The 15,887-nt window shown below is 36.8% G+C and overlaps 1 protein-coding gene across 1 annotated transcript; it reads left to right on the forward strand.

Annotated features, from left to right (window-relative positions):
• Positions 1-2,495: 2,495 nt before the first annotated feature.
• On the forward strand, positions 2,496-15,106 carry LOC121314630 (UV excision repair protein RAD23 homolog B-like). The gene is made up of 10 exons (XM_041248085.1): positions 2,496-2,718; positions 5,212-5,293; positions 6,493-6,572; positions 8,860-9,080; positions 9,374-9,429; positions 9,738-9,865; positions 11,330-11,477; positions 12,834-12,961; positions 13,672-13,821; positions 14,575-15,106. The coding sequence occupies exons 1-10, from the start codon at positions 2,653-2,655 to the stop codon at positions 14,686-14,688; spliced, it is 1,173 nt and encodes a 390-aa protein (XP_041104019.1). The 5' UTR covers positions 2,496-2,652; the 3' UTR covers positions 14,689-15,106.
• Positions 15,107-15,887: the final 781 nt, after the last annotated feature.

The following is a 15,887-nucleotide window of genomic DNA, read 5'->3' on the forward strand; positions in this document are numbered from 1 at the left end:
TATAAGTGTGTGTGGTTGGCTACAACAACTAAATAATGGAAAAAGGTTAAGAGTTTCACCTGTAGATGCCTAGGGTTAGATCCTGACTTAGTTGGCAGTGTTTGTTGGTTTCAACTTACAGTTCACAAATCAAAACCACGACACAATTTGGCATAATAAAATAATAAATTACTATTTACTACCTTGTGCTCTCAATCTCTGCTTTTGTTCCATTTGATAAATCTGCACGTTAATGTCATTTGATTTCATATTTTGGAATAAATAATAGGTTAAATGTCAAAACTGAGAAAAGATCATACCCTCGATCTTTGTGTGGCAAAAACACAAATATGGCCATTGCCAAAACAACTTTTGAAGACCACTGGCCTATGCCATTGACAGCTAAATACTTGGGGTTCAACTAAAACATCATTTGCACTATGTTTAAAATTAAACTATGTTAAACCATGTATAAACGTATGTGAAATAAAGGGGTCACTCGAGTGGTTCACTTGGTAGAAGCACGGCCGTGTGGTGGCCAGGCACCCAGTGAGCTCAGAGCAGACACCTGTAGGGCTGGCCTTTGTCCTCCAGAGATCAGTAGCTCGCTGACATCTACTCTCGTGTTCCTGGGTGAAAAAAGAAGCTGGCTTTGTCATGAGGTTGGAGGATGCCCACTGAATCTTCAGATCTCCTGAGCCATGTGGGGAATTGCTACGGTGAAGAGAAAAGTAAGTGGGCATCCCAAGTTGGTAGAAAATCACAGGAAACATTATAAATGAACACACAAAGTTATGACTACCATCTGATCCACTGCAGGCTAGTGACTGAGGTCAAATTTTCTACCTGTTCAGTTACCCCAGAGACCTGCTCTTTATTTTCTGCTGGTCTGTTTCCCAGACTGAAGGATAACTATCTTGAATAACTTTTGAAAATATTTTTATAGGAGGATTTTAGATCAAAAGAGTGTGGCTTGGTCAGATGAGGAGGGGGAAGAATCCAGCTAAACTACTTGTTTACTTGTGCTAACTTCCTCTCTGTATCTATAATACTTCACTTAGGCTATTCACACTAAATTGTTCTTTATTAAACTAAAGGGTCCTTTGAACTTTTCACACCTAGTTAGTTTTTGAGTGATAATGAGATTCAGAGTTCAACGGTTTGTGGTCAGGTACAAAACCTCAATTATATTTATAATTACAATTTGCATGAAACTGGGAGTAGATAAGGTACAGTACTATGCATCAGTTTACATTTTTCTAATTTTGCTCATCCTAATAAATGGTACTGTTAAGAAAAAATAAATATGTGAAACCCTTTGTGTCTCCTATTTAATGCAATAACCATTTAGCTTGCTTATTTTATTATGTTCTTACACTTGAGTTGAATACGACAGGAAAAAATGCTCAGTCTACTCTGGAGTCGATCCAAGACAATGCTTTACTGCAGCTAGTACTGATATCTCAATTTCCATTAAAAGCAAAACAAAACAGAAGCCATAAAACTGACATGAAGGTTCCAGCTGTGTTATTGGCATCAAGGTGGCATACTGTATGTGCCCTGCTTGAATCTTCCAGCTCTCAAACACTGCAGCAGCCAAGTAGAGCATTTAGAACATGAAATCCATAACAACAAATTGTCTGTCATATAACAGACTAGAAAGAAGAATTAGTTTGATATATAGCACACGCTGTATGTTTCTTTTGAGACTGAAAACTAGGTGGTAGTTTTCCAGGCATACCCCCCACCCCCCACACTTAAATGCTGACATGAAAGCCAGTTATTTCTGCAAAAACTGCTGCTTTCTGTGGCATACAGAAATAGTATAATGTAATAAAGTACAAAACTGAGGGAGCTATGCTATCCAAAGGCATTTGTGAAATTTGTATTGCTTTTGTGACTCAATTTGTGAACAACACTTTATTTATATACACATTATATAAAACTTTGATAAGAGGTTAGACCTTTTTAACCCTCCTATTAGGTTTCGGGTCTATTTGACCCGACTCTAGTTTCTAATTAGCTTAAATGCTATTTTTCTTTTCATTTTCTGTATAATATTTTATGACTTTTCCTAAGTTGCGGTCATGAACCTATACCCAGAAAACAGAACCTTTGAGATGTTTATTTTCCTAGAACAGGTCATGTATACAAATAAGATGTTTCGGGTCACTGTGAACCTGTGGCATTTATCTATGTAGATTTGTGTGCAGAAATAAAACAAACTTCTTCAATTTGTTATTGTATTATTATATTTGTATTATTATCTCTGGAAATGGCTGCACCTGTCTGGAGATATTTATGAACCTATATATCTGCAAGGCAGAGCTTAATTTTCACTGTCAGTACTGCAACAGCATCTCATTGGTAAAGACACTCCAAAATGAGGAGCTCGCAGGTTTGCAGTTTGACATCTCCTTGGATGAGTTACTGAAGGCTGGGTCTGTCTTCAAAGAAACTGATAAAATGTTCACGCAAGCGCACTGTTGGAGGTATTTGGCGCAGGCGCAGTTTGGGTACCCAGTTTTGTTTATGCGCTGTAACGGTCTCGGAGTAATGGCGGCGGACAGGCCGTGATGAGCATGCGAAAATAGCCAGGAAACTAAACAGATAGCTTTGTCACGAACCAAAGGGAAGATATACAGCAAAAACAACAATCAGATCACCGCAAACATGCAGATCACACTGAAAACCCTGCAGCAGCAAACCTTCAAAATTGATATCGACGGAGAGGAGACGGTGAGAAGGGGGGAAGAGGGAGGACACGGTGTAGTTGGTTTGGGGAGGGGTGATGATAAGTTAATGTTAACAAAGGAGTCTTTAAAATGCAAACATTTGGTCAGTTAGTAAGATGTAATAGGTATGTATTTTGTATTTAAATATAGAAATGTGCTCTTGTCCAATGGTCGGTCACTGCTTTGTGGTAATTTCATAGAGTGAAGCTAACATGAAAAGCCATTATTTACTGTTACACATCTTACTGTTAGTTTACGAGGTTGTTTTGTTTATTTATTTATTTTTAAGTAGATGAAAGCAGAAGAAACGCTTACTGGTGCCTCAGTAAACAGTTTTAGTACCGACTACGACCATACGATTCTGTACAGTATTGCGTTCGATTACAGAAACAGTGGCATAAGACGACTGTACATTTGATTTTTTAGTTGGGAGAAACACGTGTTCGTTTAAGTTATACGTCATTAAATTAAAAAATAGATTAAAAAAACAAACCAAAAAAAAAAAAAAAAAAAAAACCAGCGCGGCCTAATTGATTTTGCTCTTGTTTTAAGAACGCATCCGAAGTGTAAGTTCACCAGGGGAGCAGGTATGGATTTTCTGCCAGGCCTCATATGAATCAGCTAGTTACATGAATCATTTTTATGTTAATTTTTTTGTATATTTGATTCCAGTAAATCGCTTACAGGTGTAAAGTAATCATTTAAAAATACATTGTACATGCTTGGAAGGAGTGGGGGTGAAGTTTAGGCTATATCAATATCTTAAACTAATACCTTGAGCTTTCATTATTGTTTTGGAAACGGATAAAATTAAGCCTGTTTTAAAGGCTATGGCTACTTTGTATACTCAAATAAATACAAGTGTTATATCGAAGTTAAATTGTTTTCCATTCAAATATAGTCTATAATTACAAGCAACACAATAAATCAAATGGTTTTCCATCATGTTTTCCTTGTGATGTCCATCCAAATGTTAGAACAATTAAATGTCCCATTTGAATATAAGTATGGTATGTCTCTTGCTGATACACAGACATGTTGTACCGTATAAACTAAACCTTCTTAAAGTGCTTCAAGAGCTTATCAGTTTACACCAGGAGATTATAATCCTTGATTATGTGCAATTGCAGTCTTGTGTACAGTGAACCACACTGTGGCTCCCTTTTCATTTATTTGATGACTGTGCTGTATGCCCATTGCCAGGAATCTGGCAGACGTGGATTCTATTTTTGAGAAGGATGTGTAAGATGTAACTGGGGATCAAATCCAGGTCCTGTCGGCTGCAGTCATGGTGCTCTTCCAATTGAGCTAGAGGTCATTTGGATACCTGGATTCACGCCTGGTCACTTCCGCACTAAAGAACTGTTGAGTACACAGCTGTTGGGTCTGCTGTCACTGTTATATCTATGGCAGGATCACAGAAAGCAGCAATCAGGGGTGGTAAGATTTAGAGTCAGTCAGCGATTGAGATCCATTATCCAAGGAACATAGCCAACTGTAGTATTAATGGAGGCTGGGAGCTGTTAATCAGTTTTACCTTAATTACTTTTTCAACCAAAAACTTGGTTGGTTTGCATATCCCATAAAGCAAACTTTGTTTTGCACATTTAAAAATGTGACTTTTCTTTTTACCTCTGGGGTTTACCTCTGAGTAATTGATTTGTGAATTCAGGGATCCCTTAAACTCTTTCCCAAGGGTTATAATTGTTTGTATTGGAAAAGCATTTTCACTATGTACAAAAAGAAAAGCAGAATAAATTCTGAAGTACTGTGTTATCAATTTTGAATTAGATTCTGGCAGCTATCCCTACATTGTCTTTGCAGATCTGTCCATCAGTACAGTGTAACTTTTTATTTTCGCTGGACACAAACTATGAAACATTAAATTCCGAACTGTGATATGTGTCTTAATTTTGTCTGGTTGAGGCACATGACAGACCCCACTACGGGGGGGAATATGAGTTTTATAAAATATTATCCATGAACTGTGGAAGGATAGAGGCACTATATCAAGCTCAATGCATCTGCTACCATTTATCACCAGCAGGGCTAATACCCCCCCAGACTTTCCTTTGGTACAGCCACCCACTGTCTTTTGCAATCTATCCTGTTTTGTTGGACCACTGAGGCCAAGTAACTTTGTAATTGCCTTGAATACATAGTATTTGTGTCCAACTTCTAGTTTGGGCCAGCTTTAATGTAACTGAAATAGTTTGATACATTTTCACCATTATCATTAGGTCTCAAATATGCAGTCCTGATAATTGCATATTTGAGACCTGATAATCTGGTACTATATTCCATTAAAGATTACAAGCCGTATTTGACTTGCCTTGCACATCCTGGGTCATCTCAACCAAAGCTGCTTCCCCTTTTGATGACAAGCGCTTTGTGATGGTGGTCTACAGTGAAAGGCGCTATATAAAGTAAATATTAAATAAAGATTGATTTTGACTGACATGCTTGTGGGTTTTTTTTTGTGTCTTATTTTTATTAGGTAAAGGCACTAAAGGAAAAAATTGAAACAGAAAAGGGGAAAGATGGTTTTCCAGTAGCTGGACAGAAACTGATATATGCAGGTATGTAATAAAAAAAATAATAATTCTCAGTATTTCTTAGGATTAACATAGTATTTTCATGTTTGGATATCTGTTCAAGATTCAGACAAGTATTTGAATTGTCATTCATTTGCAAAACTTTATCAAAGCTGTTCTGTGTAACACTGTATTAAAGTTGGAAAATATTCCAGAAGTAAGAATAAGTTGTAAAGGCCTTATTTTACCCTAGTGAATGAACTACAAAACAAATGATGTGATTGCGGTTTCAAAAACACTCTTGTACTATTTCCAGTAGAAACAGATAGACAGTGCATTTTTTTTTTATTATAATCCCTTCTGTTGTCATGCCTTTGCAATAAACAAAGTGGCCATAGACACATTTTCATAATAATGTTACTTTTTAACACTTCAAATAAAATAAATGTGGAAAAGGAGCGACAAGGTCATGTTTTTTTAATTATTATTTTTGTTTCTTTGGTCTTTTTTTGCACCTTTTGAATACATTTCAAAATGTCATTCGGATATTTGTCCCAGCACTAGTATTTCCATTTTTTTCCAGTGTGTATTTCATTTAAATTTATTAGTGTTGGTTATAGATTTTTTTCTTTCTTGCATTATATAGTTATTGCCAACTTTACTACAAAGACATCTTTTAAGTTTGTTTTTTAAAAAAAGAGAAAAAGGTGATTAATTTTTACAGCATTGAAAGCAACATTCCTCTGGTTTGGAAAGTTCATGGATGACATTGTCATTGACCATCATCCTTCATTTGGGTAATAGTATTTTCATTATTGTGGCCACAGTTGTTACCTTTTGAACACTCGCAAGCAGTCCAAAGCCATCTCTGTTGTCTAGTAGTAGTACCGTTTTGTGTTGTCTGGATTGAGATCAGCATCACAGAAGTTGCTCCGGAGTTGGCAGCAGGTTAAGAAGACTCATTCTAGCTCAAGTAAACACATTTCTGGGAAGGCGTCTCCATTTGTAGTTTATGATACAACAACCAGAAGTTTGGCTGTGTGACTCCATTATCTCCACATGGTGAGAATGGGATGACTCATTCAGCTTGCAGTATTTGGGCTCATTATCTTGTTTGAAAAATTAATGAACTATTCTGGGTTGCTGTTAACAAATAGTGGAGCAAAATGTTAATATGACCAAATGATGACAAATGCTAAATAATTCTGGGTTTGCTTGACAACTATCCTTTTTCTTTTCTTCAGGTAAAATCCTGAATGATGACACAGCTCTCAAAGAGTATAAAATAGATGAGAAGAACTTTGTGGTGGTCATGGTGACAAAGGTAAGAGCAAGGTGGCCTGTATCACATATTGATTATTTTGGAATTTGAAAGCACTACATGTGACCAGGTGTTTTAATATTCTAGTGCTGTGCAGTTACAGTTGACATGTGTTGATCAGTATTATGCTATTGTTACATTAGTGAAAGCCTTCAGTTGTTGGTATTAACCCATTTCAGCATCCTCCTGGCTATGTTCGAGTCCCCTGGTGCTCTTTGGGTAGCCGTCATCGGCCATATTCAATTTGCACTATGCGTCCCTTAGTTATGTAACAACGGCATTCCATGTTTAAACTACACCAAACTTCGTAGAGAGACAATCAAGCCCTTTACAAACCGTTTACGTATACAGCTTGATTGACATGCTGTTCTCTTTGGATGGTGGAGCAGCTGTCACTCTTGCACACCCACATTCCCAGATCGCCTGCACAGTTTGTTTTTCTTTTTTTGGCCCAAAAAAACGTTTGTATTTTATATTTCAAAATATCTAATTCATGCTAGTTTATTTATTTGGTTATATTCTAAACTCTGTTTTAGTGAGTCTGTCTTCCTTATTTGAAAAGACTAAATCAAGGCATGCCTCCCCTCTAGTTGATGCCTTGCCAAATTGTGTTAGGAAGCAGTCATTTGTCATTTCCACCAATGCAATTTCGTCCGTCGTGCTCCCCACCAGGTTTTCCCATTTTCTATGGGGGAAGTTAAAATCCCCCATTAGTATGGCTTTTCCTTTGCTACATGCGTTTCTAATGTCATTGTATAACAGATTATTTTGCTCGGCGTCTGAATTTGGCGGTATATAGCATGCTCCTATTATTATGCCCTTTGAATTTTTGTCCATTATTCTGACACATTGATTCTGCGTTGTTTTCTTAGTCCAGATTTAACACCTGGGATTCAAGACTGTTTATGTACAGCACTACCCCTCCACCTCTTCTGTCCTGCCTGTCTCTCCTATACAGTGTATACCCACAAATATTATATTCATCTCCATCACTCTGACAACCAAGTTTCTGTAACACCTATCACATCATAGTTACTTGTTAGTGCAGTAGCTTCAAATTCTAACATTTTGTTTCTCATACTTCTAGCATTTAGATAAATGTCTTACCTGAGTTGTTGCCCTTGTTTTGATGTGGTCTCCCTTCAGTTTTTTTGTTGATTGCTCCCCCTTCCTTTCTAGTTTAAATGCTTCAGAACCTCCGCGAGGATCTTTTCTCCAAGTAGATTGGTTCCCTTTATATTTAAGTGCAGGATGGACATGTAATAATAAAATGTGCCTTAAAGTAGGTGATAACTTTTTTTTTTTTTTTTAGGTAAATATAACTAATTCTGCATTTGCTTAATATAAGGGGTGACACTTTTTACATATAGGCTCATTTTATCAGTTTAATGTTTGTGTTATGCAACCTGTTGAATTTTTTATTGCAAGCGTTTACTATTTTACCATGTGGTGAAGTTGGTTATGTTGAGTGTAATAACTATAGCTTCAGTAATTTTAAATTGAGAAAAAAAAAATCCCTTTAAGTTATCCCAGGGTACCTAAGGTAACAATTTTGTTAAACAAAAAACAAAACAAAAGTTATGATGTTGAAACAACGCTTCTTCCTAAAAGTAGAATACATAAAGTAAATGTTTTTAAATATTTTGTGATCGGGGGCTCAGGAGTGTCGCCTCCAGTAAAGGCACACTGCGTGGAGTGTGGGATGGAATCCAGGCTATGTCATTGCCGACTGTGACCAGGGGTTCCTAGGGGGTGCCGCAAATTTGGCCGTGCGTCGCCCGAGTAGGCCACCACACACCAGCGACTCTTGTGGCTGATAGGGCGCCTGTGGGTCTGCAGTGGAGCCATTCAGTTCTGCGGTGTTCTCCGACACTGTAGGTCAGATGGCTTCGCTGTGGATCTGCAGTGCGAAAAATGACAGTGACAGGAACACGATTCGGAGGATTACACGATTTGGTAATTTAAAGCAAATAAAGTAGTTTCTCTTTCCTGTCATCTCCAAAAAGACACTGCTGACAAAGAATTATGTATCAAAAAGATTCTTCATGTGGTCTATCTTTCAGCAAGTATATACACTGATATACCAATTCTGTTGTTTATGGGTATCTGAACATACATAATTTAGAGACTTAAGTGGTTACCAAAAAAGATATCGGAATTGTAGTATGCAAAGTTTGTGAGTTGCTGGTGGATCAAAAGCCATTCATTAAGTCAAAGGGTTTAACATTTAAATAAAGGTATTTAATATGTAGATGTCACTGATTAAAAATGTTAGATTTTACTTATTTAGCCTAAAGCAGCCCCTCCAGCTGCCCAGCCTGCCACTGCCACAAGCACCACACCTTCCAGCACTACATCCTCAACCTCTGCTCCAGCACCAACCCCAGTGACACCAGCAGCCCCTGCTGCATCTGAAACTGTACCTGCCAGTGCTGCCAGAGAGGAGAAACCCACCGAGACGGGAGATAACAAACCTGTTACAACTGCAGCGCCTGTAACATCTCCTCTTGGGTATATAGCCTCTATTTTTTATGTCCTTAGTGTCCTTACATGAAATTTGACTGTAACCTTGTTTTGTTTCATCAGTACATAAAACAACTTGGTAAGTGATTACCACAGCTTTTTCTGAAATAGTCTGGTTCTAGTTCTGAAGCTCCCTGTTAATTTAAAGACTGTCTGCTAAGGTTGTGACTGCAAGAGGTTTACCGCCCAGTTTACACAAAGAAGCATGGTGCAGGAAGACAGCAAAACTAGATGTTTAGCTATCTGTAAACTCATTGGGCTTCTCATTTCTTCTTTTGTAGTACATCGAGTCTGTCTGCAAATGTAAACATTTTTGAAGAGGCTACTTCTGCACTTGGTAAGCTGTGTGATCTGTTTTCCCTTTTGAGTGCTTAATGTGTGGTATATGGTGTGATCTGAGATGAAATGGTTTAAAACATTCTGTAAGATCTGTTCATTCCATTAGCAAAAAAGCAAACAAATGTTACTCTAATTGTCATAGAAAAGTGGCCAAAAAGAATATATATATATATATATATATAATTATATTAAATTGTTACTAGCTTGAATTTGGTTTAATAAAACTTCAGATTATGGTTCCATGCACATTGAATCTTATTTTCTGTTTACATAATAGGTTTAATATTTGTGTTTTTATATATGCAGTGACGGGGCAGTCCTATGAAAACATGGTGTCAGAGATCATGTCGATGGGCTATGAAAGAGAGCAGGTTGTTGCGGCACTAAGAGCCAGCTTTAACAATCCTGACAGAGCAGTTGAATACCTCTTAACGGTAGGTTATTATAATCAGCCCTTATAACTGGTACTGTTGAAGGATCATAAATATGTATGTAGCACTTACATTTTTCTATTCAAGTAAGATGAATGTAGGTCATGATCAGCATTTATATGGCTCCACTTTTATATTTACATACTAAGACTTGTTTCTCTTGCAACAAGAGTTTTATAACAATAGAAACTTATGTATTACTGTATCTGGTCCTTTAAGGTACAGTACCCTCTACTTTTTGAGAATTCAAATCAATTTGTACCTGTTAAGCCATTCGTATATCTCAATCACGTTTTAATTAAAAATATCTAGTAGTCTACATGTCTTCATACTGACACTGCTGTTTTGTTCAGTAACTTTTTCATAATGTGGTTTATTGAAAGCCTCATTTCTGACTTTGTTAGAGAAAAGAGCACCGTGCCTGTATTATAATATGCTGAAATGTTTCTGAAAGTAGGTTGAAGGTAGATTGAACGTATAGGTCAGCGAGGAATTACTTCATCTATATTGACGGACAATGTTCAGAGGGAGTGTACTAGAACAGAGATTTTCTTTCATCAAACAGAAAAAAGATAAAATGCATGAACAGTATTTACTTATTTTCCGTCAGTGATTTGGAACAGTGATGAAACATAGTTTGAATGTTAACATTCACGGTCCTTTACCAGAGATTAAGGTTCTCATAGTGATCAAATCAGGTTAAAGGAAATCTCTGATGCATTTTTCTAATAATTTAAAAATGCCCCAATGTTGATAAAGCAACTACAGTGTAGTATAAACACTCTGAGATATTTTTACATCTGATGGATTCCTGTAATAAGTTGCATTGGTTATGTTTCTACTGTTATTCCCAAAAACGCAAGTAAATCACTTGACCTGCCACCTCTTTAATTGAAGACTAGTCTTACTTATAGGCTGCAGTGCCATCGATATAGTAAATTCCACTATCTCTTGATACTTATCACGGACCTAAAATGTACATTTGCATCTGTGGTATAGTCATGTGTAGTCTCATTTCCCCTCTCTTCCAGCTGCAATCTGAACCAGATTAACCTGTAACCCCTCTGAAGCATTAGTATAAATTGGAGTGTGAAGGAAGACAGTCTCATTTTGATGTACTGCTGTTAGAATCTAACATGGCAGCCTGTATTATTGATTGATTGAGAATTATTATATATGTTATCAGCCATGAAGTGTCTTGTTTTAGGTAGACCCAAACAACCCTCAGTTTTAATGCAGCATTCTGCTTCTCCCCATCTTTTTGCCCAGTTTGTGCATTTTGGCATATTGAATCACACTTTCAATCTGAGGGTCACGGTCCAAAAAAAAAAAAAAAAAAAAAAAAGTTTCTTAATGGTATCTAGGAATTTTTTGGGGGTCTTTGTAATCCCATATGGTTAAAAATTGCTGGTACAAAAACTGCAGAGTTTGTGACTTGGTGTGTTTTATATCGAATTCCCTTCCCAGGGTATTCCAGTGGAGAGAGAGAGTCATTCAATTACTGATCCTGTTGTGCCGCAAGCAGGCATTACCCCTCCTGCTGCTACTACAGGGCCATCACTAACTCCTACTTCAGGTTTAACACAACCTGCTGCATCAGCCACAATCCCTGGAGGTAAGTATCAAGAGCAATAGATAATCCGAGACATTTATCTTGGTTTTCAATCAAAGCACAAGCTTCACCCAAGTGCTGAACTATATATCAGTGATATATATAGTTCAATTAAATGGGCATTCAGTAATTAAGAGACAACTATGTAAGGTTATTAAAGGTGTAGTTACCCACTTGACTAAAGATACAGATTATGATTGTAGGTTGTTGCAATGTAAGCCCATAAGAAATCAGCATTTTCTTTTCTCCACTAGATACTACTGGGTTCTTAATATTCAAGTGTTAATTTCTGAACCTATTCTCTTGTGTGTGGGTATTTAACAAGATGACCTATTTATGTATTGGTGTTCTACACTGAGCTGGGGTGTGGGGTGTCATTAGGTACTTTGACAGCTAGAGTGATTTATAGTCCCAAGGGTTTAATAAAATATTTTATTGCAGTAGTTAATAGGTGAAGAATGCTGCCTAGTCTCCTAGTTGTATAGTGGCAAGAAGGTTTTGTGGGTGTGCAGGTGGTGTTCATTTTGAGAATGTAAACAGTATGGTCAGCTTAATGAGCAAGTATAAAGTATACAGAAGGACAAACTATCAGTGAATGTGGAAAAATGCAACTCCTGATTTTTAAAAACTGAGTATCCAAGGGTTATATAGAATGCTGAAATGAATCATCTGAAAGTGCTGACATGGTAATCTGTGTAGGACACTTCTCATTGAGTGTGTGTTAAATAGTTTTACAAGTTTTTGAATGGCACCACTTAAGGTAACATTTGCTGTTATCTCTATTTTGAAGGACAATTAAAGATGGAGCCCTGATACAAGAAACTGAAATTAAATCTTCCAGTATGAGTGTACCCTTCAGCTCAATTTCAATTCAAACTTGTTCTTAAGGAAGTTAAGGAGTTTTAGTTGTACTCTTTAGTATGCTGTTCAGAACACTACAGTCTTTATTATACAGTTAACCTCTAAAATTAGTTTAGTCTAGTTTCCTACCTTCAGTTTCTGGTCTGGTTCAAGGATTACATTTGTGTGATGCTTTCACCCTCAATTCAAGCAGAATTCAAGAACAGATTTGTTAAGATGAAGTTTTGTAACAGGCAGACATGAGAGACTGACAGTTTTAATCTTTAGCAAAGACAAAGAGTTAATCATAAATGTACACACAACCCATTACAATGGAGTCTAAACCCCCCTAATGTTTGAATTGCCCTGAGTGGATGAGGTCGGGGAACAGGAACGGCCCAAGAAAAACATTGATGATAATGGTCAAGCATTATTTTTATAATAAATTGTTTTGACTAATTTGGTTCCAGCCCACTAAACTGAACTTGATTTACTTTGGTACCATCTGTTTACTTTTAGCCAACCCCCTTGAGTTCTTGAGGAATCAGCCTCAGTTCCAGCAGATGCGACAGATTATTCAACAGAACCCATCCCTGCTACCAGCCTTATTGCAACAGATAGGGAGAGAGAACCCACAGTTGCTGCAGGTAATTTTTCTTTAATTTTTTTTCTTCTTATTGATGCCAAAATATAAACTGAATACTGACTAATGATTGGAATCTGTCATCTTATTTTATAATATTTCATTTTTAGTTTTTATTGAAAATGTTTTGTTAATAAACTGTTATGTAAGCTTGTGATGGCGGATTTGAAAAGTTAAGCTCAACTACTACTGTGCAACCTGTCAAAGTCCTGAAATAAGTGTTTGGTGTTCAGGTAGCACAGGTTTTTTCTGAGCTAATGCTGGTTGCGGGCTGTGTGAGGCATTCCGATTAGTCAAGCTAATCATAGCCTGTGCTCAGGTACTTGTGACTACATCCCTTGAGTGACATATTTGGCCTCTTAAGACAAGCTATGTGGCCCAGAAAAGATTCAGGTTTATGTTTGGAACCCAGACGGAACGGAAGAATTGTTTTCATTTCCTGAAATTAGGAATTATTTTACATGGGAAATAGTTTTCTTTTTTACTACAGCATGTGCAGTAAAATGCCATGTGCAAGCTATTGCTAGCAACTAAGGAACTGTTGTATTATCCTTTCTGTTATAGCAAAATCTAAGTCAAATTATCAATTTTATTGTATATTACAGGCTGAAAACTAATGTTCAAGAAAATCGATTGAATAATGGAAGTGGATTAATTTCTTCTTTAGAGCAGTACTAGTTATTTTGTTGGTGGTGTTTTTTTTTTTTTTTTTAGCAAATCAGCAGTCACCAGGAGCAGTTTATTCAGATGCTCAATGAGCCAGCACAGGAAGCTGCTGGCCAAGGAGGAGGGCTGGCAGAAGCTGGAGGTGGACCGATGAACTACATTCAAGTAACGCCTCAGGAAAAAGAAGCTATTGAACGGGTATACTTTTCTCTCTGTTAGCTACTCAAGTTGCTTTGTGGTTTTATTTCGTTGTTTTTGTTTTGTTATAAACCTCTACCCAAGAGCACTCATTGTAATCTTCATAATTGAGTAAGTTCTTTTTAAGTATGTTTCTGAGAAGGTGAAGCACTGTTTAAGTGCTAATCTCCCTGATTGCCAGGAACAAGTTTTAATGGATTGCAGGAGGACCCTGATATAACGACTGATCTGCAGCAGTCCAAAGTATGTGTGTTGGGTTTAGACTATTTCTACATATGAGTACTTTTGTTTGTTTGAAACGAACGATTTAGCACTGCTTCCAGAGCTTAGGTTTGCCATCATCTGGTAATCCTTTTCATTTTTTTTTAAAGAACTTGGCAAGAGTGCACCCATACTTTTGCTTAGAAAATAGGGTAGTAGAAAATAAGTGATTTTCAGGTAACCAGGTGAAGATTACTAGGTAAGCATGGATATCTGTTTTAATATTCTAAACAGCATGTGATTAATTTTTACCTACATTAATCCCATTGGTTTCAGTCAAGGGTAATCATTTTTTACCCAAATTAATGTAAAAACCATAATGTGTCACTCATGGGCTCCAGTAAGTTTGTGAAGCTTCATGTCTGCAAGGCTATCTATAACCCCCCCCCCGGCCATTCATATTTAGAAATTCAAGGTTGAACCCACCACACTGAAATTCGAAAAAACTATACTTTTATTGGATTTTGATTTTTTTTTTTCCCTCTCTTTCAGCTAAAAGCGTTAGGATTCCCTGAAGGACTTGTTATTCAGGCTTACTTCGCTTGTGAGAAGAATGAAAACTTGGCGGCAAACTTTCTTCTACAACAGAACTTTGATGATGACTAAGTGGAGAGACATCAGCTGTTTGCGTCCCACTTTTTCTTTCTGATTTAATGTTGTATTGGAAATACATGCCTTTACTTTTCCTAGAATTACAATATATCCTCATGGTAACACTGGATGAACATTTAAATGAAAATAACTGTTTCTGAGCAGCTTTCATGATAATCGCTGTTTCAGAAACAGGAAATGAGTGTGCAACCTGTTCATTCACATAGCTAACACAAAAATGATTGTTTTCTTAAATGAAAGTAATGCTGTTTTAAAAGGTTGATCACTGAATGTGTGATGCCCTGTTTGTTGGTTGAAAGCTATTGTACAATGGCATACACAAGTCCTGTTTACATATTTTATTTTGGTTTAGGGATCCCAATACTGTTTACTTCAATGAAATCAAATGAGAGTAAAAAGATTTTAAAACAAATGTGGCCTGTATTAATTTTCTGAATGGGAATGGTTTTAATTTAATGGTGGTGGTGGTTGTTATTATTATTATTTTTTGTGTTTGAAATGCAGTGGCTAAAAATCCATTCTACCACTTCCTATTGTTTCTATGTTGCTGATGGTAGACCTGAAGGAAATGCTGTGTTTGTTTATTTATTTATTGTAGGTTATGCAAGAAGATAGAAAAAAAAGCATAGTTAAGCATACACTGTGATCTAAAGAGGTTGTCTTGGAAACGTTATACCTGTGAATCGTCCTCTCAACCCTGGTCCTCGAGGACCCCTGTATTTTCAGATTTTCATTTCAACTGAGATCTGTCATTTAACTAAAACCTTAAATGAACTAACAAGTAGCTTAATTAAGCCTAATTGATCTCGACTCCTAGAAAGTTGGTTTCAGATTACTTAAAGTTTTATACCTAAATTGTAATCTCCAACTGTTTAAGAGCAGAAAACAGTTAAAAAGACTTAATTAAGCTCGTAGTTAAATTAAGGGTTTAGTTGGAATGAAAAGCAGAAGACACGGGTCCCCGAGGACCACTACTCTAGTTTCTAGTCCTGCAGTGGCCACTGGTCAGGTAACTTATTCTCCCTACCTCCCAAAATTACAATTAGAAATGGGCAACATGACAATCAATCATATTTCACAAAGGTTGGTGGAGTTGTAAAAGGCTTTGTTTTGACCAGCACATAAATTGTTTTGGGACAATTGTATTTTTCTAAATTGTAAACATAGATGGTATCAAAATGTGCATTTGTTTT

The sequence above is a fragment of the Polyodon spathula genome, chromosome 1 (assembly GCF_017654505.1).
Source record: "Polyodon spathula isolate WHYD16114869_AA chromosome 1, ASM1765450v1, whole genome shotgun sequence".
NCBI classification, from domain to species: Eukaryota; Metazoa; Chordata; class Actinopteri; order Acipenseriformes; family Polyodontidae; genus Polyodon; species Polyodon spathula.